At 44.8% G+C, this 27,790-nt stretch overlaps 1 protein-coding gene across 6 annotated transcripts in view; it reads left to right on the top strand.

Moving 5' to 3' along the window:
• The window catches only part of DEPDC5 (DEP domain containing 5, GATOR1 subcomplex subunit), a 157,465-nt gene that overhangs the window by 84,078 nt on the left and 45,597 nt on the right, over window positions 1-27,790 (top strand). For 3 of the 6 annotated variants that reach the window (XM_075533338.1, XM_075533336.1, XM_075533333.1), the window contains 8 exons: window positions 6,947-7,012; window positions 9,879-10,062; window positions 10,556-10,716; window positions 15,184-15,301; window positions 15,901-16,068; window positions 16,635-16,854; window positions 19,660-19,793; window positions 25,381-25,489. In XM_075533338.1, the coding sequence (XP_075389453.1) occupies window positions 6,947-7,012; window positions 9,879-10,062; window positions 10,556-10,716; window positions 15,184-15,301; window positions 15,901-16,068; window positions 16,635-16,854; window positions 19,660-19,793; window positions 25,381-25,489 (1,160 nt within the window). The remainder of the gene's footprint in view (window positions 1-6,946; window positions 7,013-9,878; window positions 10,063-10,555; window positions 10,717-15,183; window positions 15,302-15,900; window positions 16,069-16,634; window positions 16,855-19,659; window positions 19,794-25,380; window positions 25,490-27,790) is intronic. The other 3 variants (XM_075533337.1, XM_075533334.1, XM_075533335.1) reach the window with 2 other exon arrangements.

Genomic DNA, 27,790 nt, shown 5'->3' with positions numbered 1-27,790 from the left:
CTCCTCAGGGGCTTCATAGTGTTGCTCCAGCTGCTGGTCTGATATGTTCCCTTCTTGGTTCGCCCCGCTGTGGGTGGTTCAGACTGCAGTACCTTCCCACCATGTGTCCCCACAAAGGTCCTCTGTCGCAGTCAGCTCCAGTAAGGGGACAATGTGACACGAGCTCTTGTTGGCTGCCCAGTCCCCTCTGTGTCTCATTAGCTCACTGCAGGGACGTCATCCTCCGGGCCTGGTGTGCCAGCGGGTGGGGTCCAGTCTGGCTCTCTTTCTCTTCTTCCTTCCTGGACTGCTTCTGTGTGAGTGTGGTACGCTGGCCCCTCTCCCCAGCCTGTAGGTTTAGTGTTGTTCTCTGTCACACCTATTTCTAGGGAGGGGGTCAGTTTGTCTCTGGTTAGGGCCAGTCCTATAGCTCTCTCTATTTTTATGCATTCTTCTACATGGCAATATTGTCCTACTGGTTTGGTGCTCCGTGGTAGGGTCTGGATGCCCACTCCCAAGTCTCTGGAGATAAGACCAGTACTCTCCCCCTGGGTGGGTTAGTGCTCTGCTCCCTCCGTTCATCATTTCACTCTTGTGCCCCTTTTTTCTCCCGACCCCCTCCCTCCTTTCCCATTTTTTGTGTTGGACCAGCATGTACCTCCTTGGGTTTGGTCTAACCTCCTCCCGACTCCCTGCATCTCAACCCAAATGTTGTGATGTAGGTGGAACGCAGATAATATTAAAAATTAGAACAAATTTAAAATAGGTCAATAGAGAGATTAAATGAAAAGGTGTTATACTTTAACCTAACGCCATCTGCCTTAATCACCTCTGCAGTGGTCTCTGTGTGACAGCAAGACTATTGAAATCCCTAGACTGTGGTCAGAGGGGATTCATTGGAGGTTTAACCCTCCTGGGGATCCTGCACATGGATTTGGGGCTTCGACTATTATCCATACACTTCTGTCAACTCAGTGTTCACAATTTAAGCTCTGATACCATTCCCTCGCCCAGATTTGGATTTTATTATTTACAGTCCTTGGCCGGTGTGCTTTTCCACGAAAACTTTGGTGATGCCTCACTTAGATGGCTGGTTGATTTCAGATAAACCTTTAAGACTCCAGGCCCAGTTCTTCCTGATGATATCTGGTCACCATCTGATTTCTTCGTCACACTTTGCAATAGCACCCATACCGTCAGTGATCTTTTCATGAGCATTGAGTACAGCCATGTCATAAAAACTAAGAGTTCTTAAATTAGGGCAACAGTTCATATTGCATTTATATGTTTCTTGTTCACTTTAGAGGCATCGTTGTAATGTTATTGGAGCACATTATAAATCATCCCCATCGGCCATAGGAGAATTCTATTGATTGTATGATTAGTTTAGCCAAAAGAGTAGAACAGAATTTAAAACTGTTGAGAAAAGGAAACTATGAATGGATAGGCCTGCTTTTGAGGCCACAATATAAATGAATTGTTGACTCGTACAGATTAAAAGCTTAAGTTACTGTACATTACAAAACAACGGGGATTGGAGAGAGGGCAAAGCTGTCAGTAACATTCATTCACAAAGGCAGAGCCATGCTTTCTACACCAACAAGTATTGTTAAAAGACAAAGCGTCGATCCTTTTTCTCATCCACTTGGACAATTTTTTTTCCTACCTGGATTTGAAGTGACTTTCCTTTCAATTCATCCTTCATCTGGATAGAACGTGGTTTGCTTTCCACAAGAGCTCTAAACTTACTCATTCTACAAATGTTTATTGAACTCTAGGACATAGATCTAAGGGCCAAGAAGAAACAAAAATAATTAAGAAATCAACTCTTCAGGCTTCAAGGATCTTTAGCTTATGAATCACTTGGGATTCTATTTGAAGCCGTTCTATGTGGGCCAAGTGGGTGTGTTAGTCTGGGAACATTAGAGAAACAAATCCACAGACACTCATATATATAAGAGAGAGTTTTATATAAAGGGTAAATGCACATCAAGAAAACATCCCAACCCAGTGCTGCCCAAGCCCACAAGTCCAACATTAACCCATACTTCCGACACCAATCCACAAAGTCCTCCTCCATCTCACAAAACACTTGCAATGATGCTGACTGCAGGAGGAAAGCCGAATCAGTGAGCATGTAAGCATCTCAGCACTGGCAGTGGTCTCCACACAGCTGCTCCAGCATTCAGGGCTGCATCAGGGTAGGTCCATGCGGCTTCTCTTCAGGGATGTCTTGCAGGAGGTGAGCCTTTCCAGCTGAAGCAGGAGACTGGCTAAGGCTGCTGCATCCTGGTCCGATCATCAGAAAGCAAGAGACCTGAGAACTCGAAAGGCGAGGCTCACCGAACCATTTATCCCTCGCCCTTCAATTAACCCCACATGTGTTTATCGGCCAGGTTGGCACAATAAACTTTAACTATCTCAGTGAGTGGATAGCCTTTTCATGGCACATCAGACTGTGAGTGGGGTTAGTGGTATACTGACTTGGAACATGAGATCTCGGCGAGAATGGTGAAAGTGGTATGGTGGTAAAGTCCTGCAGTGCAGCCTCAGTCTGGGAGCCCTCCAGCAAGATGGCATTCCTGGGCAGACATGCTCCCCAGACAAGAAATCCAATGATGTGTACAGGAGTATGCAAGTGATAATTCTGGAACCCTGAGCTTCAAAGGGAAGGATAAAAAAATAAAAGCCAACTTATTTCTTATTTCATCTTATTTCTTGCTCCTTCCTGCATTTTGGGGCCATTATTGTCTTGAAACTTTGTTGAACCTCAAGTTCTTCTTCTGCATCGTGGGCATTACACACTTGCTGGCTTGCTCCACAGACTTTGTAGCTTGTATCAAAATAAATTGTGTTTTTCAAGGATAAGATGACTATTTCAAGCCCTTATTTTGGGTTAGGTGGGGCATAAAAAATACTAGTTAACATTTCATTCATTAAAATGGGCACGGGTGGGTGGCGGAACAACAGAAAACTTTGTGACCCCCACCTTCACTTCCTTTTGGTGGACACTGTGCACCATCTGTAGACCCCCAGGTGTGATTCAGAGTTTCTCCTATATTCGAATGCGTCCGAGTTCACGGTGAGTGGAGGCTCTGGGTTTCTTTTCCTGTGGAATTTTATTTTTACACTATTGTTGGCCTCAGCACTCTACTGTTTCGTTTTTGTTTTTTTCTATCATGATTCCAAGCAGGAACCAGATAACTGGTTGGATTTGATAGGTAATTTTTATCCCTGTTTCTTTAACTGAACATTAACTGCATGGACATAGTCTAGATAAGAGAAAATAAGTAAATGTCATGTTTTAGGCCTCGTTGGGACTCAATATCTACAGCCTGGGGTTTGTGTTGAGTAGGTGTGTGGCAGATTTAGCCTGAGTGCTGAGGGAGCAAGGAAATCATAGCACACTAGCTAGAACAAAGGATTTCAGAGTACTCATGCAGGTCAGGCTGGGTAGTTCATGGATAAATACCATCTTTGTAACCCAGAGGGGAGAAACAGCCAATCCTCGGGCTCTGCATCTAGATTTGGGCCTGGCAGCTGCCCAGAGACTCTAGATGGATTGCTCTTTTTGGCCTTGAGGTAAACAATTAGAGAATATAATTAGACTTTTAAACTTCTGGTCAAAAGAGACAGAGCGTTGATTTTTCTGCTCTGCATTAGCTCTCCCAGTTATGTCTCTGGCCTTGAACTTGAGAGTGAAATTTCCTTTCCAAAGTGGAATTGGAGCACAGCTGATTGGCTATGAGTTCTCAACTGTGTCATGCTAGGTTTCTGAGAGTATTCATAGGTAAGCAGTTAGTGAGTTTACGGTCTGAAAATAAAGCCTGTGGGGAGAGAGTCCATGGGTGGTAGCCATTGGCTACAAGGGAGTTAGGTAAGTCGCTTACTAGAAGTCCTTTAAAGGTTACTTCTGTATTTCTTTAAAACATTAAAAATAGAGTTTTCTTAAAATTATTGTGGTGGTGGTACAAAAGGCAGGTGGGCTTGGATGGGAAAGGACTTTTTGACCAATGAATCCTTTCTTTTTTTTTTTTCTTTTTTTTTTTTCCGACCAATGAATCCTTTCATTGGTTGCCTCTAAGAACTTGAACCATTGCTCACGGGATTTTAAGTTGGACTGTTTTTCCTAGAGTAAAAGTTGCAGTTGTTCCATAGACCAAGTCTAGATTGGGTTTTCTATGTGTTTTTTCCTCCTTCAAAATGCTAAAATATAAATATAAGGTAATAGAGCTAACCTTACAAGAAGGTATTCTGATGCACAAACTGAGCATCCGCACATTGTCCCCTTGATAATAGTAATTCTATTGCTCAGAGTATTTCAAGAATGCCAGTTTGGGGAATGCCTTACCAGTTCTCAGACTGAACAAGGAAACTCAGCGCATTGCAACTTTATGATCATGCTGTAAGCCAGTGGTTCTCAAGCTTCCTAATGCTACGGCCCTTTAATACAGTTCCTCATGTGGCGGTGACCTCCCCAACCATAAGATTATTTTTGTTGCTACTTCATAACTTTAATTTTGCTACTGATATGAATCGGGTGAAAGGGTCATTCGACCCCCAAAGGTGTCACGACCTGCAGGTTGAGAACCACTGCTTTAAGCTTTTGTGAAAATGGATATTGATAGCCTTTTCAGAAAAATAAGTTCCAAATGGCTTTGATATTTAACCAAGAAGAATTGTTTTCCAGCTGCTGAAAATTGGTGCCCCAGATGGACAGCTGGCAATAGAGAGAGTAGCCATTAGAGTGGAGCAGTGAAATGACAGCTCGAGCCTTTACCAGAGGCCTCTGTGTGGGTTCATCCTACTAACTACCTGCTTGTCAGTGAGGTACCTAACTTCTCTGAGCTGAGATTTCTTTATAGGGAAAAAAATGGCCAAACTCGCAAATACTCTATCAGTCTGACTGATATCTTCTATTGTGGTGACTAATAATTTTTTAAAAATCTACAGAAGACAATTCCAAAAAAAGAAGTTGTAAAATTGCTTTGACCAAGGGACATCATTTTTTAGTATTTAAAATACTACTTAAAATTGTATCTTTTTTATACAATTGATGTATGTATGAATTGTGATAAGAGTTGTATGTGCCCCTAATTAAAAAATAATAATAATAAAGATGGACTGAAATGTCCACTCAGGACTACAAAAAATATATATGTATTTAAATTTTCAGCAGTAACATGTATGTTTCAGTATATAGTTCATGAGTGTGACAAATACATAGATTTTTCCATACTGCCCTGTTGGCACAGTGGTTATGCGTTGGGCTGCTAACTATAAGGCCAACAGTTCAAACCGTCCAACCATTCCATGGGAGAAAGATGAGGCTCTCCCCTCCTATGAAGAGTTATAATGTAGGAAACCCACAGGGTGAGTTCTACTCTGCCCTAATAGGATCTCTATGTTTCAGAGTCATGAACATGGAATCTTACAATTTGTAACCTTTGAATCTGGCTTCTTTCATTCAGCATAATGCTTCTGAGGGAGACGAATAGAGGCTATTGTATCTGTAGTTCACCTTTTCTGTTACTGAGTAGCATGCAATGATAGGTAGGCCAGCAAACCGCATGATGATAGAGAATCAATTGAAGTTGTCAAGGATTTCCATGTTACTTAGATCCATAATCAATGCCCATGAAAGCAGCAGTCAATGCATCAAAGGGTTTATTGCACTAGTCAAATAACGCTGCACTAAAGATCCTCTTAAAAGTGTTAAAATGTGGAAACGTCACGTTGAAGACTAAGGTGCACCGGTCTCAAACCATGGCATTTTGAAGCGCCTTATATGCATGCAAAAACTGAGCAATGAAACAGAGAGCTCAGAAGAATTGATGCCTTTGAATGATCCTGTTGGCTACGGAGACTGACTCTATTATGGAGCTAGAAGAACAACCAAACCTGTCTTGGAAAGAGTATAGCCAGAATGTCCCTTACATTGGAGGATATGTTATTTGGTGAGGTGTCTATACACATCTTTTGTCCATTTTTCTTTGTGTGTGTGTGTGTGTGTGTGTTCTTTTTTATTCTTGAGTTCTGTGAGTTCTTGATATCTTCTGGATAGTTGTGAAAATGTGATTTGCAAATGTTTTCTCCCAGGCTGTAGCTTGTCTTTCATTCTCCCATCAGTACTTTTCACAAAGCAAAAGCTTTTAATTTTGGTGACATGCAGTATATCAATTATGGATCATGCTTTTGTTGTCATATCAAAAATTCTTTGCCTAAGACATCATCTTAGAAAGATTTCACTAAGAATTTGCCTGTGAAAGATTGTTCTAGAAGATTCAAATGATCCCAAAGTTCTCGTTTACCTCCATTTCCTCCTCCCAACTTTCCTTTCAGAGGTATCTACCATCAGTGTTGGCAAGACTCCTTCCCATCTCTCTAGTAAATATGCATGTTTTGAAAGGGATGTTTTAAAATTAATTCTATTACTTTAGTCAAGACATTGCATACCACAGACGGTTTTTCCTTTTACCCGAATCATAGGCCAAATCATTGTGTTTTCGTTAAAGAAGTGAATTCTGTTTCGTGTTCCATAAAGGCATGACTTGAGGAAGAACATTCCAGAGAACAACTGAGGGAGCTAAACTTAAATAGGTCATTTCATATTTGTGGAAGATGGCTCTCATTAATTGAAGTGACTTTGAAATATTTCCGTTTTTCTCAAAATAAATGATGAGTTGCTTGCGTGTGCATGTGCGGTGTATGCATGCTTGCACTAAAGGTCTCATTGAGCAAAGAATGCTGAACAACTCAGAGTACGAGCGGACGCATTCCCAAATTGCAGGCTGCTCATCTTTCATGCCGGTTCTTTGCGCTGTTTGAATTGCTCGGCACAGGATTTTCAGGTGGTTACCATTTTATTTCTGTTCACAGTTTTAGGATTTTTCAACCATAGTGACTCAGAACTTTTTTTCCCCACAAAGTGACCCTTATTAATATGAGCGATTGTATCTTTCTATAGGTATGAATCCTAGGACCCAGAATAAAGAGTCTTTAGAGGACAGTGTCTCTACTTCTCCAGACCCAAGTAAGAGGTGGCGGCTGACTGAAGAGGTGCGGGGGTGGGGGTGCATGATCCGAGCATGTGGAAGCAGCACAGCCCTGTGGGAACAGGAGGGGCTGAACGTCCATGGCTCGCTGAGCAAAGTCCCAAGGGAAGACAGATCCTTCAGTTCTCTGATTGAAAGTGAGAGTGGAGTGACCTCATACTCCTGATTCAGGCGGAGAGGGGAGGGTAATGGGAGTCCCATGGGCTCCTTGAGGCCGTCTAGAGCCAATTCTAAGTCCTTCATTGCCTAGCGGTAGCTGTGGGAAAATGCCAGCGGGAGGTGAGGGCAGGAATTAGAGCTGCCTACCTAGTTGTAGGTGAAAATATTTGGTCGCGAGCCATTTGCTTTGATTCTCCTGACTATTTAAATAGCTTTGCAACAAAAGAACAGGTAAATACCCACAGTAACACAATAGGGGGGGACCCATTGCCACTGTATAGACACCACTGAGTCTTCTTTGTCCCCGTTTGTGGTTACTTAATAATCCTTCCACCTTCACTGTTTCTTTAGGTCCTTCCTATGAGTCATTTTTAATGGCAATTTCATCAGAGTACTGTACCCAGTTTGAATAATCCTTCTACTAGTAACCATTTGGGTGATTTCCAGTTTTTTAATGACAGCAAATAATGCAGGTTTAATGCATGTTACGGGAGATGGTTGTTTTTCTTTTGGTTCATGTCCTTGGGGAGGTCTGTTTCCCAGAGTCTGATTGTCAGATTGATTGTTTCCCGCACTGGCGGCGTGAGTAGACGAGCCCGTTTCTCTGCCAAGAGCCCTGGTGGCATAAAGGAGCCCGGGTTGCTTGGGGTTAAACACTGGGCTGCTGCCTTCAAAGTCAGCAGTTCAAACGCACCAGTCACTCCACAGAGAAGGACGAGGAAATATCTGGAAATATCTAGTCTTGGAAAACCTACGGAGCAGTTCTTCTCTGTCCCCAAAAGGTTCCGTTGAAATTGATTGACAGCAGTGGGTTTGAGTTTTATTTTTCTGCAACCCCAGCCGCTGTGTTTATTTTCTCCAGTTTAGTGGTTCGGAGGTGGGGTACCCTCCGGGACCTTGTTCGTGGGGCCTGTTTTCTGGAGGCTGTGCTCTGGAGGTCACTAAAGTAGGAGTTGAGAACCAGTCTCACCCTCGGAGCTTGGACCCACTGTTTGAATTCTCTACATTTTGGTGTGTACCCTGTAGAATCCATTTTTAACGTTTTCTTATAAATCAAGGAAGCTGATCAGGGCCAGATGAGGATACAGCTGTCTGCTGTTGGTGACTTCTCCATTGTGACTTCGATCAAATCTCTCGTTTCTGCTCCTGGTTTTGACCAGGAAGTAGGAACAAGTCCACCGAAACTCCTGTCATATAGAGAAATTGGAGTGGCTAATTAGATGATTCTGGGCTATGTCTTACACTCCTCCAAGAATTAATTGACTGCAGCCATGGGCATAAGCATAGAGATAATTGTGAGGATGGCACAGGACTGGGCAGTGTTTTGTTCTGTTGTGCATAAGGTCGCTATGGGTCGGAACTGACTCGATAGCACCTAACAACAACAAGTATTAATAAGTTGGCCAGACCAGTCTAGAGGCTGTGGTGCTGCATAGAGTGTGTTCCCGTGGTGACCCGATTCTCCTCTGCTTCTGTGACTCTTGGTTCAGTAGGACTCTGTTGTACTGAATAGTGTGCTATATACGTTGGAAAGATCCCTGAATAGATAGGGACTATCTAATCCTGACTCTGCTACCATGTGTAACCTCTCTGAGGTTCAACTTGGCCGTGCATATGAAAAGATTGATGGTGCCACCAGCCCAGCCTTGTGGAGGCAGTGTGAGGTTTAATGGGACAGCAGGTACACTACCACTGTGTATAAAATGAGCCTCCTGCTAAGAAGTCAGAGGTAAAGGCACAGAGTATTTCTGCTTCATTGAACTTCCTCTTAACAGAGATTAGAGAACTAATCTTTACTTAAATTACTGCAAGAGAGGGGCCCCTATTCCTTGAATTCAGTGGTTTCCACCAGGGTGGGCTTTGCCCTTCTAGTGGTCATTTGGCAATGTATGGAGACATCGTCTGTAGTCAGAAGTTGGGGCTGCTACTGATACGTCGTGTGTCGAGGCCAGTGACGCTGCTCAGCATCCTGTAAGGTCCAAGATGTCCCATAAGCCTCCCCCACAAGGATTTGTCCAGTTCAGTGTCAGTAGTACTGATGTTAGGAAGCCCTGCTGTACCTAAACAGTAGGAATTTCTGGACAGAGTCCTATGACCAGGCTTATGATGCTGACCAAGCTGTCCTTCCTTGATTATTAACTCTGAGTCTGAAAGTACTGGCTTCATAACTTACCCCAAATCCTTCCTTGATTTATCCTCCCACCCTTTGAAGTCGATTCCTCAATTTTACAATTCTGAAAAGATTCCACATTTTGCTGCTTTATGCTGTTAATTCAGACATCACACTGAATTCCCCTCCTTTCTTCACTGCACCCCCTCTGCAGTCCTGGGAAGAGGTTGTGGCTTGAGCCCCTCACCTGCTCTTGGAATATCGATCTGCTTTATACACACCGCTGCCTGCCCTGCAGTAACCTCACCGGCATTGTGGCTGTAGCTTAAAATCGGAACATTAAAACGAAACATATCAGCTGTGAATCCATGTGCATGATGGGATTGGAGACGCATGTGCACTGCATTGTCTAACAAACGCTGTTTCTCTTTCTCTTCTTTCCTCCCCCACCCTGCCCCCTCCCCCCTCCTGGCAATTTTATCACCTCTCACCATCTCCTCTCCATTTCCACTTCTCCCTTTGCCCTACCCCTGCTGTGTTGACCACACGTGCTTTTTCCCTGTGACACGAGGCAGTTCTGACACTGTCTGCCCCCCCTGTAGTACCGGGCTTCTGTTGCACGGTTGGAGTGGATTGGAAGTCCCTCACTACTCCAGCCTGCCTCCCGCTCACCACCGACTACTTCCCAGATCGCCAGGCTCTGCAGAATGACTACACTGAAGGCTGCTATGATCTCCTCCCAGAAACCGACATCGACAGGTGTGTGTCACAGCAAAGGTGCCCCCTGCCTTTGTTTGGATGAGTTCCAGAGGTGTCCCAGTAATTGTACTGTTTTCAAATCGGTTTCCCTCTCCCTGGATTTCAGAGACTTCATGATGTAAGAACTGTAAACTTGTATTTAGTTGTGTTGAGAAGCCTCCTTAACAAATTGCTCTTCATGGATGGTTTTTCATGTGCCAATATACTTATTTTGAGTGCATTAAGTCTGGTTTTTTTCCCCTTTGATTATTCTGTTGGGCGTTGAATTTCCTGCCTTTTTATGCTGCTGTTGTGTTGATGGAAATCTTGTTCTTTGAGTTGCTCATTCCTCTCAAGAGTGGTTTCCAAATTGATAAGTCTTATGACCTGCCGTAGAGTCAGCAATGACTTGTGGGAGGGCACGAGGCAAACGGAAAGAGTGGGATTGTGTACTCTTAAGTGCAACTCTGTTGCGGGCTGAGCAACTCATGTAAGGCGTCATCTGTGCTTTCAGGAGGGACGAGGAGGGTGTGCAGATGACAGCCCAGCAGGTGTTTGAAGAGTTCATTTGCCAGCGGCTCATGCAGGGCTACCAAATCATAGTGCAGCCCAAGGCCCAGAAATCCACCCCCATCGTGCCACCCCCACTAAGCAGCAGCCCACTCTATAGCCGAGGTGAGTTTTTCTCTTGAACCATTTTTTTCTTTCTTTATTAAATGGATTCTTATTTCCCATTAGTGGTAGGAGATTTTCAAAATGATAGAGAATAGATAAACCTAGAAGTAATTGCTTCAACACAACATTTCCCCCTTAATTTTCTTTTACGTTAGGTTCTAATTTTTCATATATACTCTCTGACCTATATCTCAGGCAGCGCCTATGTCTATAACAGACATCTGAGCCTGAACTAGTATAGTATAGGCAATCCCTACGTCACAAATGTTTCATTTTCATAAAACCCGTTGTTTCTTCACAAGCCATCCCTCTTAAAGACTCTTATGTAAAAATTTGGATATGCAATGTTTTGATATAAACATGGGGACTGCTTCATCACACCCATTCAGAACATTATTATTATTACTGTTACTGATGTTGAGTTGTTTCTTTAATTCACAGTGCCACACACCGTCCAGGCTTAGGTGTTTGCTTGCTCATCCTGCAGTGAGGGAGTCCTGGGGCGCTTTCAGTCAGAATTGACTCCAGGGTTGATTTGTATCCTGAGGTTTGGGCTCACTCTGTTGTTCTGGATTTCATTATCACTTGTTTATTATTTAGGGCCTTGACATCGAAAGCGACCTCAGTGGCAGAGGCTAATAGATGATAAAGAATTGGTTCCTAGATTGAGTTACGGCCAGGCTCTGGAGAGTATCTTCAAAATAAGTCAGAGAAAATGAAGTGTCATTCCTGGGAGCCACCACCACTTGTCTGTCAGTGTGTCCTACTGTGGTGGTCTGTGTGAGGCTGTGATGCCGGAAGCTGTGTCACTGGTATTTCGAATGCCAACAGCATCACCCAAAATAAACAGGTTTCAGTGGCGCTTCCAGGCGAAGAATGGACTACAAAGAAGCCTGCCCTCTTCAGAGGAAGGAGTCACAGCCTTGAAGCATGGTCGGGTACAGAGTGGAAGCAGAGCCCTGTCAGAGACGTGCCAGAGGATAGGCCCCTTGGGTCAAAGGGCGCTTGCAATGTGCCTGAGGAGGAGCTGGCTCTCTCAGAGTGGTCAAGCTTGGTGATGTGCATGGAGTAAAGCCTGTGGGAGTGGAGCCTTGGGGTTCTTCATTTGCTGGTGGGTACAAGGCAAGGGAAGAGGAAGCCACTGCCAAAATATACTAATCCGAACTTGGATTGTAGGAAGTATGAATGTAAGACATTGGAAGTGTCAAATGAAATGGAAGATGTAAAGATTTAATACAACTGTTAGTCACATTTATGTACCAACCACCAAAGCTAGTGATGAAGAAATTGAAGAATCTACCAATATCCTCAGTCTGAAGTTGATCAAACACCCAATCAAGATGAATTGGTAATTGACCATTTGAATGCAAAAGTTGAATACAAAGAGGGAAGAACAGTAGTTGGGAAATGTGATCTTGGTAATAGAAATGAAGCTGGAAATTACATGATAGAATTTTGCAAAACCAGCAGTTTGTTCATAGTAAATATCTTTTTTCCAAAACACAAATGGTGACTGTGTACATGGACTTCTCCAGATAAGATACACAGAAATAAATTGACTACATCTGTGGGAAAAGACAATGGAGAAGTTCAATATTAGCAGCTAAAACCAGATCGGGGCAGGCTGCGGAACAGACCATCAATTGCTCTACATTAGTTCAAGTTGAAGCTGAAAAAAAGTAAAAGTCCACCAGATACAAAATATGACCTTGAGTATATCCCACCTATCAATAACATCTCAAGGAAAGATTTTCTGCACTGATCAGTAGTGATAGAAGACTTTATGAGCTGTGGGAGGCCATCCAGAGTATCATTCATGAAGGAAGCCAAAGCTCATTAAAAAGACAAACAACAATAGATCAAATGATGATGTCAAAGAGCCGAACAGAAAATGTCAAAGGGTTGCTTATGTAGACAAAATAACAAGTAATTTGTGCCCAGCCATAGAGTTAGAAAGCTAAAATGGAAAAACATGCTCAGCATGTGAGTCCCTAAGAGCTAGGCTGCTCCTTCTCTGATCAAGGATTTTTATTACAAATCTTTTGATCACAGGCTGGAGTGCTTCATTTGCATAAGCTAGCTGATGTCTTTCTTCTATAAGCCACATTTTTAAGCAAATTTTTAAGACCCCAGATGCTATTTGTTCCAATAGCCAGGCACCACCGTATCTCCTCAGTGTGCTTTACTATAGCACTCATGTCTTCAGTGTTTATCTCATGAGGGTAAGAATAGAGCAAGGCTCTATTATATGAACTAAGCATTCTCAGATTAGGGCTAATGCATTAAGATATGAGCTCCAATTCCATTTATATATCTATGATATGTATACATTCAATTCAGAGGCCGCTTATTAATAAATAATACTTAATAAATGATGTTAGAAGTAACCACCATGGGACATTTGCTTGGTGTACTAATCATACAACCCTGTCAATAGTATAGACTTAAAATACTAGTGAGGTAAAGAAAAAACATTATTCACACACACAGGAAAGTCTCTCTGGGTAAAATGCCAGGAGAGGTTCATTTGCACAGTTAAGAAAGCTTCACTGTCAGCACATTACTGTAGAAAACAGTGATGGTTTTAGTACAGGAAATAACTTGAGTAACACTCATGCACTAAAGTACAGCAACCAGGCTGGAGGGCCTTAGGCGATCATAAGCAAAGGAGATGCTAAGAGATGACAAGTACACGATCGCCATGTTTCCAATGATCAGGAAACTTCGGAAGCAAATTGAAACTTGAACAAAGTCTAGCAACTTCTCAGGAGAGTCGTCCTCTGCTTCTGCCCAGGATGTTTTTGCCTTAAGTCTATGGGAGTGTTTCCATTTCTTGCATTTGCAATTGAGTGTTTTTAGTGAACATTAGCAGAGTTCCAATTGATTTCTTGTGATGTTTCCTGTGGAAAATGCTGTGTCCCTTGCAAGATAAGTCTAAAATCGATGCCACTTATGGCATAAGGCCTGAGTTACTGAAGGCAGAGAAGAAATTCAGTTACAAATGCACGATCAACAAAGTAACACAGGTGGGTCTTCTCATTAGGGCATCTAGGTCAGATATTTTAAATGTCCTACACACACACAAAGGACCAGCTTTCCTTCCCTATTTTACTCACCAACAGAAGTGAAGTCACCTTCTTAGAGACAGCTACGTCTTTCCTTCCTTGGATCATGAATTCTTTAGGAATTCTCTGATCACCATTGCAGGAGTGCCTTATCATATTAAGGTTAACTGTAGAAGAAACTACAGGGAGCTGTGTGATCCTTCCCCAGTCCGCCAGAAGGAGACACTGGCGCAAGCTGAGGTGAGACCGCTGAAGAATTCGTTTCTAGGATGTGCAATAAGGAGTATTAGCATTAAACAGACCCATCATCCTATTATTTTGGAGAGCAATGAAATGATTGTTGACCTGCCTTAAACCCAATCCTTAGTATTGATTTTCATTTTTGGAGTCTGTTTCTTTCAACAGACTAAATTCTTCGATCATATGATAAAACACATTGTTCAGAGAAAAATCTACTCATTTTTATGAATCATTGATCAAATTCAAATTGGCTTTTACACACCAGTTTTTTGGGGGTTTTTTTTGGGTTGTTGTTGTTGTTGAGGACCAAAAACTCAAAAAGACCATCTACGGGCAAATGGTTTGTGTGGGTTACACCAAATTCGTGTAAGCCAGAGGTAGAATAGAAATATTAACAACAGTATTAGACCAAATGTCTGTATGTAACTTGCAAGACCAAGGCCTGGGGAATCTTCATTTCAAGAATAACAAGTGCCACGAGGTGTTTGTGTAAATGTAAATCATATCAGTAGTAACTACATATTCTGTAAAAACCTTTGGTTATAAACATGGACACTGAAACACTCACCTGTTAAGACCAAAACCCACTGTCTGCAGAAATGCCAACAGCCTTTCCTCTGCAAACTTCCCAAACAACAGTGTTTTATTCTTTTATGCATATACCTTCAATAAATTGACTATCCCTTAAATAAATAAGTGATAAAAATACATAAAGAGGTAAGTCCGCAAGGGAGTGTGAGAGAGCAGAGTAGGGATAAAGAGGAGGAGAAAAAAAGAAAAAATACATAAAGAATTCTTATACAGCGACTGGCACCCAACAGATATGAATCATCTGCTTTTCCAGCCATGTGGGCCACGTCAACAGTTTGGCCTTACCAGCCCCTTCCCAGGAAAGAGATGAGGCTGTCAGTTTTCACAGGCAAGGGGAGCCAAGGGGGCAGGTGTACTCTCTGCTGTAGGATTGCCATGAGTTGAAATCGGTATGGCAGTGGGTAGCAGACAGTCTGACAACTTTCTGCGGTAAATAAAGAGGAGTAACACCTAAGGAAGTAAGCAAACCTTGTTTCTGTTTTTCTCAATCTATATGGGGGGATGTGTTTGTCTGTTGTCAGAATGACCTGTAGCCAGGTAGAGAAAATGATTTCTTTGTTTCCTCTGATAGGCCTCGTGTCCCGAAATCGCCCTGAGGAGGAGGGCCACTACTGGCTGAGTATGGGCAGAACTTTCCACAAGGTGACGCTGAAGGATAAGATCATCACAGTAACTCGCTACCTGCCCAAGTGAGTGCTTGGCTGTTCAGGCTCTCCGCTACTGCCCTTGGGCCCCGTGGCTCAGACACTTAACTCCACAGTTGGGTTTTCTTTTGGAATTACGATTTTACTATTTTAGGACTGTTTCAGAGTGACCACTCACCTACCTTCAAAAGCAATGTGATTCAACTTAAGATGGTCTCGTGTAACATGAGTCCTAGCCAGCCAAAGAAAAAATAAAGACTCCAAGCGTAGGAGAATGAAGATATTTAAAAAGAGCCGAGAAAGCACCGCTGTTAGCTGTTCCCTGGGATGATTTGGTCATTGCAGCTGAAGGTTAGACACCAAAAAGCCAAAAGACCAGACTCCCTGCCATGGAGTCGTTTCTAACTCACAGGGCGCTTGTAGGGCAGGGTAGAGCCGCCCCTGCAGGTTTCCAAGACTAACTTGTGGGCATAGAAAGGCTCATCTTTCTCCCATGAAGTGGCTGGTGGTTTCCAAATGCTGAACTTTCAATCAGCTCAACTCAGAACTACTATGCCAGCGGGGCTGGTGCGAAATGGACTGAGACAGAACAGGTGGAGAATTGGGGGTTCTTTTGGACTTGTGGGCTTGCCTTTGTTTTTCAGGTATCCTTACGAATCTGCCCAGATCCACTATACCTATAGCCTCTGCCCTTCCCACTCGGACTCTGAGTTCGTCTCCTGCTGGGTAGAATTCTCCCATGAAAGGCTGGAGGAATACAAGTGGAATTATTTGGATCAGTATATCTGTTCTGCTGGCTCCGAGGACTTCAGGTCAGAGAGCAGACTTGGGCTTTCCACGCTTGCTGCCCTTGGGGGTCAGGGCGGGGGTGGGGGTATATATATTTTAACACTCTTGTCCTGCTTTTTTGTTTAATTTTTAATTACAAAATGATGTCTGTTTGTGGGGCAGAGGGGAGAGGAACAGGAAAAGAGCATCTAATCTTCAGTGACATCTCCTGTATTGGGTTAAAGACTCAGGATGATGTATGGTTGGTGGGAGTGGCAGTGCACCTGTTCCTGACCACTTGTCCTCTTAACTCTGTGGTGTCTGATTTTCAGTTTTGATGTGTGATGGAGGATAGAAATGATAACAAGCTGTAGGCTCATGGGACCTGTGCACACAAAATCCGTCTCTTTATTTTACAGTAAAGTAAAAGCTTCTGTGGCTTTCCTTCAGATTTTGTATTTTAAATGAATCATGAGCTGTACCATGAGATAAACACACACGAGTGGGAAGATAGACGCACGCTTGCTCTCCAGAGAGACAATCAGGGAATGCTTTTATTCCTACTTTTTCTCACTGCCTTCCTTTTCCCCCTTTGATTTATCCTCCATAGTTTAATTGAGTCTCTGAAGTTCTGGAGGACCCGTTTCCTGCTGCTGCCAGCCTGCGTCACTGCCACCAAGCGCATCACGGAGGGGGAAGCCCACTGTGACGTCTATGGGGAAAGGCCCCGGGCGGATGAGGAGGAGTGGCAACTCCTGGACGGCTTCATCCGCTTTGTGGAGGGTTTGAATCGGATCCGCAGGCGGCACCGCTCAGACCGCATGATCCGGGTGAGGGGTGGTCTTGGGGCTTCTTGGGGACCAGGCCTGGTCTGGAAACAGGACCTGCCTCCTCCTGGTATAGGGACTTCCCTTTGGTTACATTGTCCAATGCTTTTTTAAAATCCAAATAATGCATTCTCTAGGGAGAAAGAGGAAGGGATGGGTGCAAGGGGGAGAAGGGAGGGATGACTGTAGACCATGTCTCATGATACTGAAGCCGCCCTCTTTTTTTTACCTGGGGCCACAGCCCCTACGTGTGTTCCCCAAATGGGACCTGGTTTCAGCGCAGCCATGTGAGTGAAACACTGTTGAATTGCGGAATAGAGACTCATTCAGGAGATGTGAAGGCAATAACGTATCCTCTTTTTAAAAAAATCATTTTATTGGGGGCTCATACAGCTCTTATCACAATCCAAACATACATTAATTGTGTAAAGCACATTTGTACATTCATTGCCCTCCTCATTCTCAAAACATTTGCTCTCCACATAAGCCCCTGGCATCAGCTCCTCATTTTCCCTCCTCCCAGTATCCTCTTAACACTGAAGTTGCTCTAGAGGAACCCTGGTCATGTAGTGGTTACACGTTGGGTTGCTAACCACAAGGTCAGCAGTTCAAAACCAGCAGCCCCTTTGAGAAAGAAAAATGAGGCTTTTTAGCGCTATAATTACAGTTTTGGAAACCCAAAAAGGCAGTTCCCCTCCTGTCTGATAGCATCTCTGTGAGTCAGTGTTGACTTGATGGCAGTGAGTTTGGTTTATGGAGTGGTGCAAAGTTAAAGCACTCAGCTCTTAAGCAGAGGTTAGTAGTTTCAAATCACTGTGGCTCCATGGGAGCATGATGCGGCCATGAGCTTGAGTGAAGATTTCTGCTTTAGAAACACTGGGAGGCTATGGCGGTTTTGGTTTTTGTTTCTCAGTAGCTTTTAGAGTTCCTCACTCTCTTGTAGCCATGAAGAGACTGACACTCGTGGGGTTGTGCCATGTATCTGAGGACAACCAGCTAATAAGAGGCACATGTAGAACTCAATTGTATTTTTGTTTTATTTTAATTAAAGTAAGTATAAATTTAATAAGTATTAAAGTGATCCCCCTTCTTTTTAGGATTCAGGTCTATAACTTTGAATAAGCATAAACCTTCATGTAACCACCACCATAATCAGGATATAGATGTATTCCATCATACCAACACACCTCCCTTCATGCTACCTTTTGTAATTACACCTTCATCCCACCCCTAATCCCTGGCAACTCCTGGTCTGTTCTCCATCACTATACTTTCTGTCTTTTTCAACTCCCAAACCTCACTGCCACTGAGTTGATGCTGACTCCCAGAGACCCTGTCGGACAGGGTAGAACTGCCCCGGGGTGGGTTTCGGAGTCTGTAAGTGTGTATAGGAACAGAAAGCCCTACCTTTCTCCCTCAGTGTTTTCACTGCTGGTCTTGCGTATCGCAGTCGAACTTGTAACCATGGTGTCACCAGGCCCCCATAGGTGTCATCTCAATGGGATCATGCGGCCTGTAGCTTTTTGAGATGGCCTCTTTTGCTCAGCATGATGCCCCTAAGCTTCGTTATGTTGGTGTTTATGACTTTTTGTTGCTGAGTAAAGTTCCATCGTTTGCCGTGTTATTTTTTGTCTTTAACCTTAAGGTCCGTGTTGCCACACCAGCTGCCTTTTGTACACAGCCTGACTTTGAGAAGACTAGGAAAACTTCTAGGAATGCTTGGGTAGTAGGAAGAACCTTGGTTTTGAAGTCAGGAACCTGGAGATTGAATTCTAGCTCCTGTGGGATTTGGGATTTAACTTTCCTTTCCTGACCCTCAGTTTACTCTTTAATGGAATAAGAATAATGTTACTTCCCACAGCTATAGTGAAGGGAATAAGGTGTTGTTTTTAAACCAACTCAAGTGGAGAGCAAATGATTTGAAAATGATGAGGGCAAAGAATGTACAGATGTGCTTTACACAATTGATGTATGTATATGTATGTATTGTGATAATAGTTGTATGAGTCCCTAATACAATGTTTAAAAAATACAAAATAAACCAACTCAAAGAGGCAATTTGTTTGGAGCCTAACAACCTGTGGGGTGAAAGACAGTGTTCTGTCACTTACTGAACACTAAGCTCCGTGTTCCTCAGCTTTGTAACTTGGGTACCCAGGGTCTGAATCATTACAGTTGTAGAAGCATGTGCTCAGGCATGGATGGCGACCACCCAGAATACATGAGCAGAACCTGCACAGGGAATAAGCCTCCAGAGATTCCCCTATGACCAAAATATGAGGGGTGGGAATAACCTGGCTACCAGACAATATTAGAGAAATGATTAAAATAGATGAAAATGACAGATCTGACTTGAATGATTAAAACCTCATCATTTGATCTTCTTTTGGATCTACTTTGAGCTTAATCTGGTTTTTCATATTTATTGCCACACCCTCCCCCCGATTGGGCCTTGTCTCTGCTGTATTTTGTTACGGTTGGTAGTGTTCTTGGCTCTGTTATGTATCTCCCTGTTTTTCGGTATATGAAACCCAGGTTGGGTGGTTCTGTAGAGCTAATAAGTAGCATCAGGGTTCTTGGAGGGTGGGTACTAGGGGGTCTTGGGGAGCCAATATCAAGGACTACAAGAAGGAAGAGTGCTTTGAAAATGTTTGTGATGATTGTACACGATTGCTCGAGATGACTATTGAATGGTATGCTGTCTAGATTATGTCCTAATAAAATGTTTTGGGAAAGGAAATGGAATGGTGTCCAATGGGACAATGTCCTGGCTGACAGTGACAGCCTTGTGTCCTCTCCCTGCTGTAGAAAGGAGCTGCTATGAAAGGCTTGCAGATGACCGGGCCCATTTCTACGCACTCCCTTGAGTCTGCCGTCCCCCCGGTTGGGAAGAAGGGGACGTCCGCTCTGTCTGCTCTGTTGGAGATGGAGGCCAGTCAGAAGTAAGTGCCAGGTGGACATCATCTGTCCTCATCCCAAGGGCCTTCAGTCCCAACATCATGAGCATGCTCTCCAGGTGGCTCTCCTGGGCCTCAGAATGTATGGCCCCTGTAAGTGCCCACTTCCCCGGACAATGATGGGGACGGTGTCTTGTGAAGCACAGAGTGCCTACGAGGTGAAGTTTAGGCCGGCCTTGAAGACCGGGGCTCTCTACTCCCTTAAACAGTCTCGGCAGCCCACGGGGGGTGGGGGTGGGGTGGCGGGTGTCACTGTGAGTCAGCATTCCCTCAATGGCGGTGACTTTGGTTTGTGAAGGGAGGGAAGGGCTAGCCCAGGGGAAAGTGGAACTTGGTGGAAAGGGATCCTGCTGTCATGCACAGGCAAGACCTATTTTGAGGAGCCTCCTTTGCCTCCTCATTCTGTGCTCCCAAGAGCATTTAGCAGTGTTCCACAGAGGCCCGCAGTCATTAGTTCGCTCCTCTTGCCCTGAGTTCACTGTGCACTCAGAGGGCGGGGAGAAGCCAGCGGTGTGAATGGTGGAAGAAAGGATACTGTGGGACCCCTGTATGCACGTGAAACTGAGTGTATCAGAGGAGACGGACCTCATCTGTCTGCCGGGCCTCACAGGAGCGGCGCACATGATGCTTTCAGGGCTAAGTGAGGGAGTGCGCGGGACGTGGTCAGAGCAGCATCACCAGGTGGCTGTTCCACTTGCTTGTAGCAGGAGGAATCCTTTGAAGGTATTACTGACTTAATACAGATGAAAGATAGACAGGCCAGCCCCGCTCCCCACCCCCATCTCCCCATCCACCAGCTTCACTGTGCCTGCCCCTGGATGACCTTGTCTCATCGGTGTCCCATTCTCTGTGACCCTCCCGGGGTTCTCTGTCAAATCCCAGGTAATCATCCCTTCCGCTGTAAACATTTCTGTGTGAATCTCTGAAAGATCCGTGCTCTCTTCTTTTTGTAAACATCAAGGCCATGATGCTGAAATGTCCTTTCCAGATGACAGCAGTGCACTCATACGATGCCTGGATTCGCTCCTGATAAAATGGTTTTTTTGGGGGGGAAAATGACAGCAATTTCTTAAGATCATGAAATAGCCATTTGTTGTCTTGGGTGGAAGTCATGTTTTCAGCGATGGTCCCCCACTTCTAGGCATGCTTGTGTATAGGGGAGGAGGGAGGCTGGCCAGGAAGCGGGAGACGGCAGAGGCTGCATGAAGACGGAAGGTGGTGCCGATGGAAAAGAAGGAATGAGAGAGAAGGGAGAGCAATGGGGGCGGGGCGGGGGCGGAGAGCTAGGCTAGATTGGGATCATGTCAGAGAGCTAGTTCCTCTTCAGAAAATATCTTTTATCAGACCCAACAAAGAGCCCAGAACTTGGTCCAGGCGGTTTGCTCTGTGATTGATCACAGACCTGTCCCCTGGGGAAAAAGGAGAGGGAGTGGTAGGTTGCTGGGAGCCTGTGAAGCGGGGGTGGCGATCTTATTTTCATGTGTTTGTGAGCACGTTATGTCCAAGGAGCCTCTGTCTGCTCAGGCGAGAAGCAGAGGGCTTCCTTGGGGTAATAGCATCCCCTGATAACAAGCATGAGGCTCAGCTCGCCCCACAGTGGGAGCAAGACACACAGAGGCCCCACACCTTGTCCTTGCTCCAGAGGACTGCTCCTGGTGACAAGGTCCAGCTCCTCAAAGATGAAGGTAGAGAGTCGAGGGAGCCCGGTTTTTATATCACGTTTGCTGGTGCAGTTATCGCAACACGAGAAAGAATTTTTACAATTTCACCTGTAGTCCTGTTGTGTCACCATAACCGTATTCTGCCCATCCCCAGTCTACTTCCCTTTCCTTTCCAGTCCTTCTCTATCAGCGGATGTTTGTAGTCAAGCTCGTGTGGAGGAGAGAGGCTCCCAAACTCTGCCCTGTGTTGATTATCAGTGTGGGTAAGATCAGAATGGGAAGCAGTAAGTTGCTGGTTAAGGGTCTTCTCTGCTCCTAAACGGCAAGAAGGAACCAATGGCAGCCAAGGCAGGGCAGGCAAGAAACACCCCAAAGAGACCAGATGTTCACAGCTATCTAAGATGTCCCTAGCTATGTGTACTTGGTAGCTCGGTGGTTAGAGCGGTCGGGAGCATCTGTCACTGTACTTCATCCTGTGCCTCTGCAGGCTGTGGCCTCCTCCCAACACATGTCACTTCCCTGGTGGTCTTCCTGACAGAGTGGCAGGTGCTCTCATATATGTTCCCCGGATGCATCCAGCCATTCTCCTTGAGCCATGACACACAGTGCAGGCGCTTCCTCCTCTCTGAATCCAGATCCTAAGCCCCAGGGGAGCGTGTAGACCAGTCACTACCTGTGGGTTGTTATGTGTCCCAGGAGCCCCGGCGGTTCAGTAGGTTATGCATTGTGGTAGGGTAAGCTGCTCTGTGAGAGAAAGATGACAATTTCTGTTCCCATGAAGATTTCCAGCCGTGAAAACCCACACGGGCAGTTCTACTCTGTCCATTAGGGTGACTATGAGTCAGAATTAGTGACAGTGAGCTGTATGGATCAGACAATACATAGGAAGGGTCTCTGTGGTAATCCAAGATTCCTGGCCACCGCTGTCCCTGTTCTCATCTGCTGCTGTGGCCCCGGGAGATGTAGGGAACGTGTACTTGGGTATGTACGTGTTGGATGAGGCTGAGAAAAGACCACAGTGATGCCGTGGACAGAGAGACAGTACAGTACAAGTGATTGAAAGAAAGGATCAAGCTTACAGATTCCGCTTTTTCCTCTGTGAATTCCACCTCAGAGTGTGAAGCAGTTTCTGTTTTTAAAGCATTCCATTCAATGCATAGAGAGGGGATGGTAGAGGGCCACCCTCATGTAATCTCTAGTTAATTAATGAATTTAGCAGAAACCAGCAGTGTTTACTAATATTACCAAAAAGACACCCAAGACCCTTTGGGCCTCCAGACAAAAGTCCACCTGCCACTTAGAAAGTACTCTTTTCTTTCTGCTCCAACGTCTATATAGAACTTCCCATTTTCAGAACATACAGGGCACAGATGGCTGCGTGAAACAATCAAGAGAGAGAAGGCCAAGCCTGCTGGATTCACACTGCCAGCCTGCGACGTCGGGCCCTGTGCATATAAGTGGGATAGACTGAGAGAACGCTGAACTTGAATGTTTTAAATGGAATTGTATTTAGGACCTGGCTACACTACTATTATCCTGATTTATTGGACCTACTGTTATTGGCTTAATGTGTGATCAAAATGAACCTACGAGCCGGGTTGGTGCAGTGGTTATAAGTTGGGCTGCTAACCAGATGGTCAGCAGTTCAAAATGACCAGCCGCTCTGAAGGAGAAAGACTGGGCTTTCTACTCCTATACAGAGGTATAGTCTTGGGAACTCAGAGACTGTTCTATCCTGTCCTCTAGGGTCACTGTGAGTCAGAAACATGTATGAAATGAATATTGGAAATTAGGAATAGAAAGTTCTTGTAAGCCAGTGGTTCTCAACCTTCCTAATACCTCCTCCCTTTAATACAGTTCCTCATGTGGTGGTGACCCCCAACCATAAAATTATTTTCGTTGCTACTTCATTACTGTTATTTTGCTACTGTTATGAATTGGGCGACCCCTGTGAAAGGGTTGTTTGACTCCCAAAGGGGTCGCCACCCACAGGTAAGCCTTCCTGCCTTCAACCTTTACAAATAGGTTTGTTAAGTATCCTTTTACATTAAGAATTCCCTGTAAAGAATGGCTATGCCATTGAGTCACTTCTGACTCACAGTGACCTGCAGGACAGGGTAGAACTGCCCTGCGGGTTTCCCAGACTGTAACTCTATGGGATTAGAAAGAGTAAGCCCCGCCTCATGTCTTCTGTTTCAGGACCGTAGCATTTGAAAAGCCATACAACTAGAACTGCTGGGAGACTGTAGAAAACGAAAGGGACCTTGGCCTTTTGAAGGGGTCCTGTTGGTTCTGTGGTTTTGAGTTAGGTCAGCAGTTGAAGCTGCCAGTGACTCCTCAGGAGCAAGCTGAGGTTCCTCGCCCCATAATGAGTTACAGCCTCAGAACCCACAGGGCAGTTCTTCCCGTCCGATTGGGTCTCTGTGAGTTGGTGTTGACTCAGTAGCAATGGGTTTCTGAGTTTTGGCGTTTTGAATGTTGGCATGTGGTTTGCCAGGAAAGTCTGTGCCCATCAGAGAACTCCACTGTCTGGGATGGCAAGTTAAAGGGGCCCGCGAGGCCCAGCCTTGCAGTGCTTGCAGAGTGAACACCTTGAGTCACTTGCTGAGTGGGAATTGGGGAAAAGTAGTGATGGAGAAGCAGGTTGAGTCTGGCCACGTGATTAGAGGAGAGATGAGAATGGGCTGGCTGCTCTGGAGTTTAGAGTTTTGAAGAACCTGAGCTTATGCAGGACCTCCCTGAGGGGCTTCGGTTCAGGAGAATCTGTGAAGGCCAATGGTCTGAAGTGCAGAGTCATGTGTGAAACTCCCTAACTTGCAACGAGAGAACTGGGGTTGTGACCCAGACCTAATGATAGCCTCACCTGGCCCGAGTGAGTGCTGGGGCTAAGTCACCCTCCAAAGGTGGCTGTGTGGAAGCAGAACTTTCAGGACAGGGACCTGGGCAGAGCCTAAGAGTGTCCATCATGACGCGTGTGTCATGACATTGAAGCCTTTAAGACTCATGTGAGCCCCGAATACCTACTGAAAATGCAGTGGGGTATGTTTAAATGCTTTCACCGGGAAGAACATTTAAGGTATACTCGTTCATAGTTAATTTCAGTGATGAGGAAACTTACTAAACCAGACTCCCTGCCATCGAGTTAATGTGGACTCATCTCGGACCCCACCGCATCCCAAGACTGGAACTGCTCACAAGAGTAGAAAGCCCAGTGTGTCTCCCATGGGCCTGCCGGTGGTTTGACATGCAGACCGTGCACTACACCACCATGGTCCCTGAGCAGGAAACGCAGGAAAATAAATTTGTGAATATGCATTTATGCACATTGGAATGAGTTGAAATATCAGAAAAACACAGTTGTCTTGTGTTAGGAGATTGTGTTGCTGAGATTAATGGAGTAATTTAGGTGTGTGTGTGTGTGTGTGTAGGGCAGGGGGATTGTAAGTAATTTATGTTTGAAAGATAAGGATATAAATAACTTCAGAATGTGTAGCGTGATTACATTTCTCCCTGTTTAATTTAGGTATTTGTTAATATAATTGTAGTTTTCAGCATGCATTTTTGTTGGCATATTTAATCATAAATTCAGAGGAAAAATCTCCCCAGGGGATTAAAAACATGGTATTCATGGATGGAGCCCTGAAAGCCTCTGTAGAGTCATGTGTAAGCCCCAGGGACTGCCAGGAGGCTTTTAAAATTGGGCTCCATCCTGGTTTCCTATGGAGGACTTGTGATTGTTGAGGACAGTGAATGAAGTAAAGGGTATGTGTCATGTGGGACCTGAGGGAGAACACACGACGGAAGTCTACATGCCAAGATGACGTGAAAGCGACTTCTTCATCTTGGCTATCATGGCTCCTTCTTGGGGAAGCTCGGAGCAACCTGCAGCCACCTGTGTTTCTGTCTTCCAGGTGCCTCGGTGAGCAGCAGGCTGCAGTGCATGCCGGTAAGAGCTCTGCTCAGTCCACAGAGAGCAACAGTGTTGCCATGACACCCACCTACGTGGACAGCCCACGAAAGGTAAGAGGCCCTCCCGGTGAAGGGCTTTCATATGATGTGGTAGAATGAGTTGATGATGCTTTCTTATCTGCTTCCTGTCACTGGAAGGAAAAAGGAGATTCAGAAGAGTAACTTTACTTTTCAAAATTGTGCTCAAGTACACCTATATCTACATGTCGATCGATTTTACTTTATATCTTGAAATTTCCCTATATCATGATACAGTTCATTAAAACTTGATTTTTTGAAAATAGTGTGTAGTACTTCATATAGTCATTCCCTCATTCAACTTATTTTTTGTTGAAAGTGAAAATGATTTCTCTGGTTTTGGGAATTTTTGCTAATTCCTGAAGTTTTGCAACTGAAATATGAGAAAAAAATTTTGATGGAGGCTACAGGCATCTTGTAGAATCTCCGGTCAGCAAACTACTCAAAGGGCCAAATCAGAAATACTTTCGGTTTTGTGGAATGAGATGTAAATCAAACTGTAAACCATTTCTTCGCTTGCAGACTATAAAAAGCAGGTGGCTGGTAGGGGCTGACCTGCTGGCAATAGTTGTGAAGCCCTGGTGCAGGCCATGGCTTTGGCAACAGCCCTAGGATAGTCTGTCTGCAACTCCTCACAGTCTGCGTCCACATCTCCTGGTAGAAAAGGGACTTAAGTGAAACAGTGATGCCCACGAGACCTGTGTGTCATTGTCTGTTGACTTTTCCCACTGCGCACTGATTTCTTTGGGGACACTTAGAGACAGTAGACTGTCCCACAGACCAAGCAGTAGATTGCTGTGTGGAACACTTCCCTACAGAACGCTTCATCCTCATGGAGGTACTGTCGCCGGGTTGTGTGGCTAGCCCTTGATTCCCAAGTTACTTGTGCAAAAGGCAACCCAAACGTGCCACGTGATGGCCGATGTGGAGAACCCTGGTCAACGTGTGATCTGGCTGCCCAGGGTTCCTGAGTTGGCATCTCCACAGCCCACCTTTCGATTGCCTGCTTCTGGAGTTTGCAGTCATTTACAGGAAACAGTAGCAGGCTTGATAAAACAGTCCCCCAGATAGTTCGAATGTCTCATTTTTTCACTGGAGGAAAACCACAACCTGGAGAGTTGCTACGGGCCATTCCTGAATTTCCAGTCACAGCAAGGCATAAACAGTCTAATGGCTTTGAAAGGACTGAGGGCATTTCTTGACTTTAAGAAGATGTAAGAAAATCAGAAAAAAGGAGCAATGTCATCCCTGATGATGTAATCCCTGTAGGAGACAAGCTGAAAGGATTAGGATTCAGTGCTAGGTAGTCATGATATCGAGCATCGTCTGTACATTGTGTGTTAAGGATGCAGAGCTAAGAGAACTGGCCTATCCCTCAGGAGTTTACAGTTTATTTGGGGAATAAGCCTGTAAATAATAATTATAGCACAGCATGATAAGTGAATGGTAGTGATATACTCGTGTATAAGCCGAGTTTTCCAGCACATTTTTAGTGCAGTTTTTGTGGTAAAATTAGGTGCCTCGGCTGTGATTCGCGTCGGCTTATTCTCGAGTATGCACGGTATCCGACCAGGCTTACAGAAGTTGCTGTTAGGTGTCCTGAGTCAAGTGTGACTCACAACGGCCTCGTGTACAACCGAACAAAACACTGCCTGGTCCTGCACCGATCTCACAGTCCTGCGCCCATTGTTGCAGCCTGTGTGGATTCATCTCACGCAGGGCCTGCCTCATTTCCATCGACCCTCCGTTTGACCAGGCGTGATGTCCTTCCCCAGGGGCTCGTCCCTCCTGATGACATGTTCAGAGTTCAAGAGATGAGGTCTCACCATCCAAGGCGCGTTCTGCCTGTATTTCTTCCAAGATAGATTGGCTCTTTCTTTTTGCGGACCCGTAATATCGTCATTATTCTTTGCTCTTGTCTTATTTCGAAGGCGTGAGTTCTTTTTTAGCCTTCCAGCTCTCACATGCATGGGAAGCTATTAAAATCCCATGGCCTGGGGCAGGTTCACTGCACTTTGCAAAGTGAAATAGCCACGCAGAAGGGGCTCCATGGAAGCTAAGGTAGAGGTGAAATCACATAGAGATCTGGTATCTTTGGGGAAATGACTTACCTTGTGTGGGCCTTACTTTCTTCTTCCTGAAAATGATATGGCGAGGCTAATCATTAGCTTCCAAAGTTGTAATCACAGATTCCTTTGCTCAGTTAAAGCATACTCTGAATGTAAAGGTGCTGGTAGAAGGTTCTGGTAAATAGGGACAGGCGAGCCAGGCCTTCATTTCCTGCCCAAGTAATCTTCACAGCACCTCCAAATCTCCCTGGAATAGTTGGTAGCC

Source organism: Tenrec ecaudatus, chromosome 16 (genome assembly GCF_050624435.1).
Source record: "Tenrec ecaudatus isolate mTenEca1 chromosome 16, mTenEca1.hap1, whole genome shotgun sequence".
Classification (NCBI taxonomy): domain Eukaryota; kingdom Metazoa; phylum Chordata; class Mammalia; order Afrosoricida; family Tenrecidae; genus Tenrec; species Tenrec ecaudatus.
Note: the sequence above shows the minus strand (reverse complement) of the source record. Positions and strands in the feature narration are given on the sequence as shown.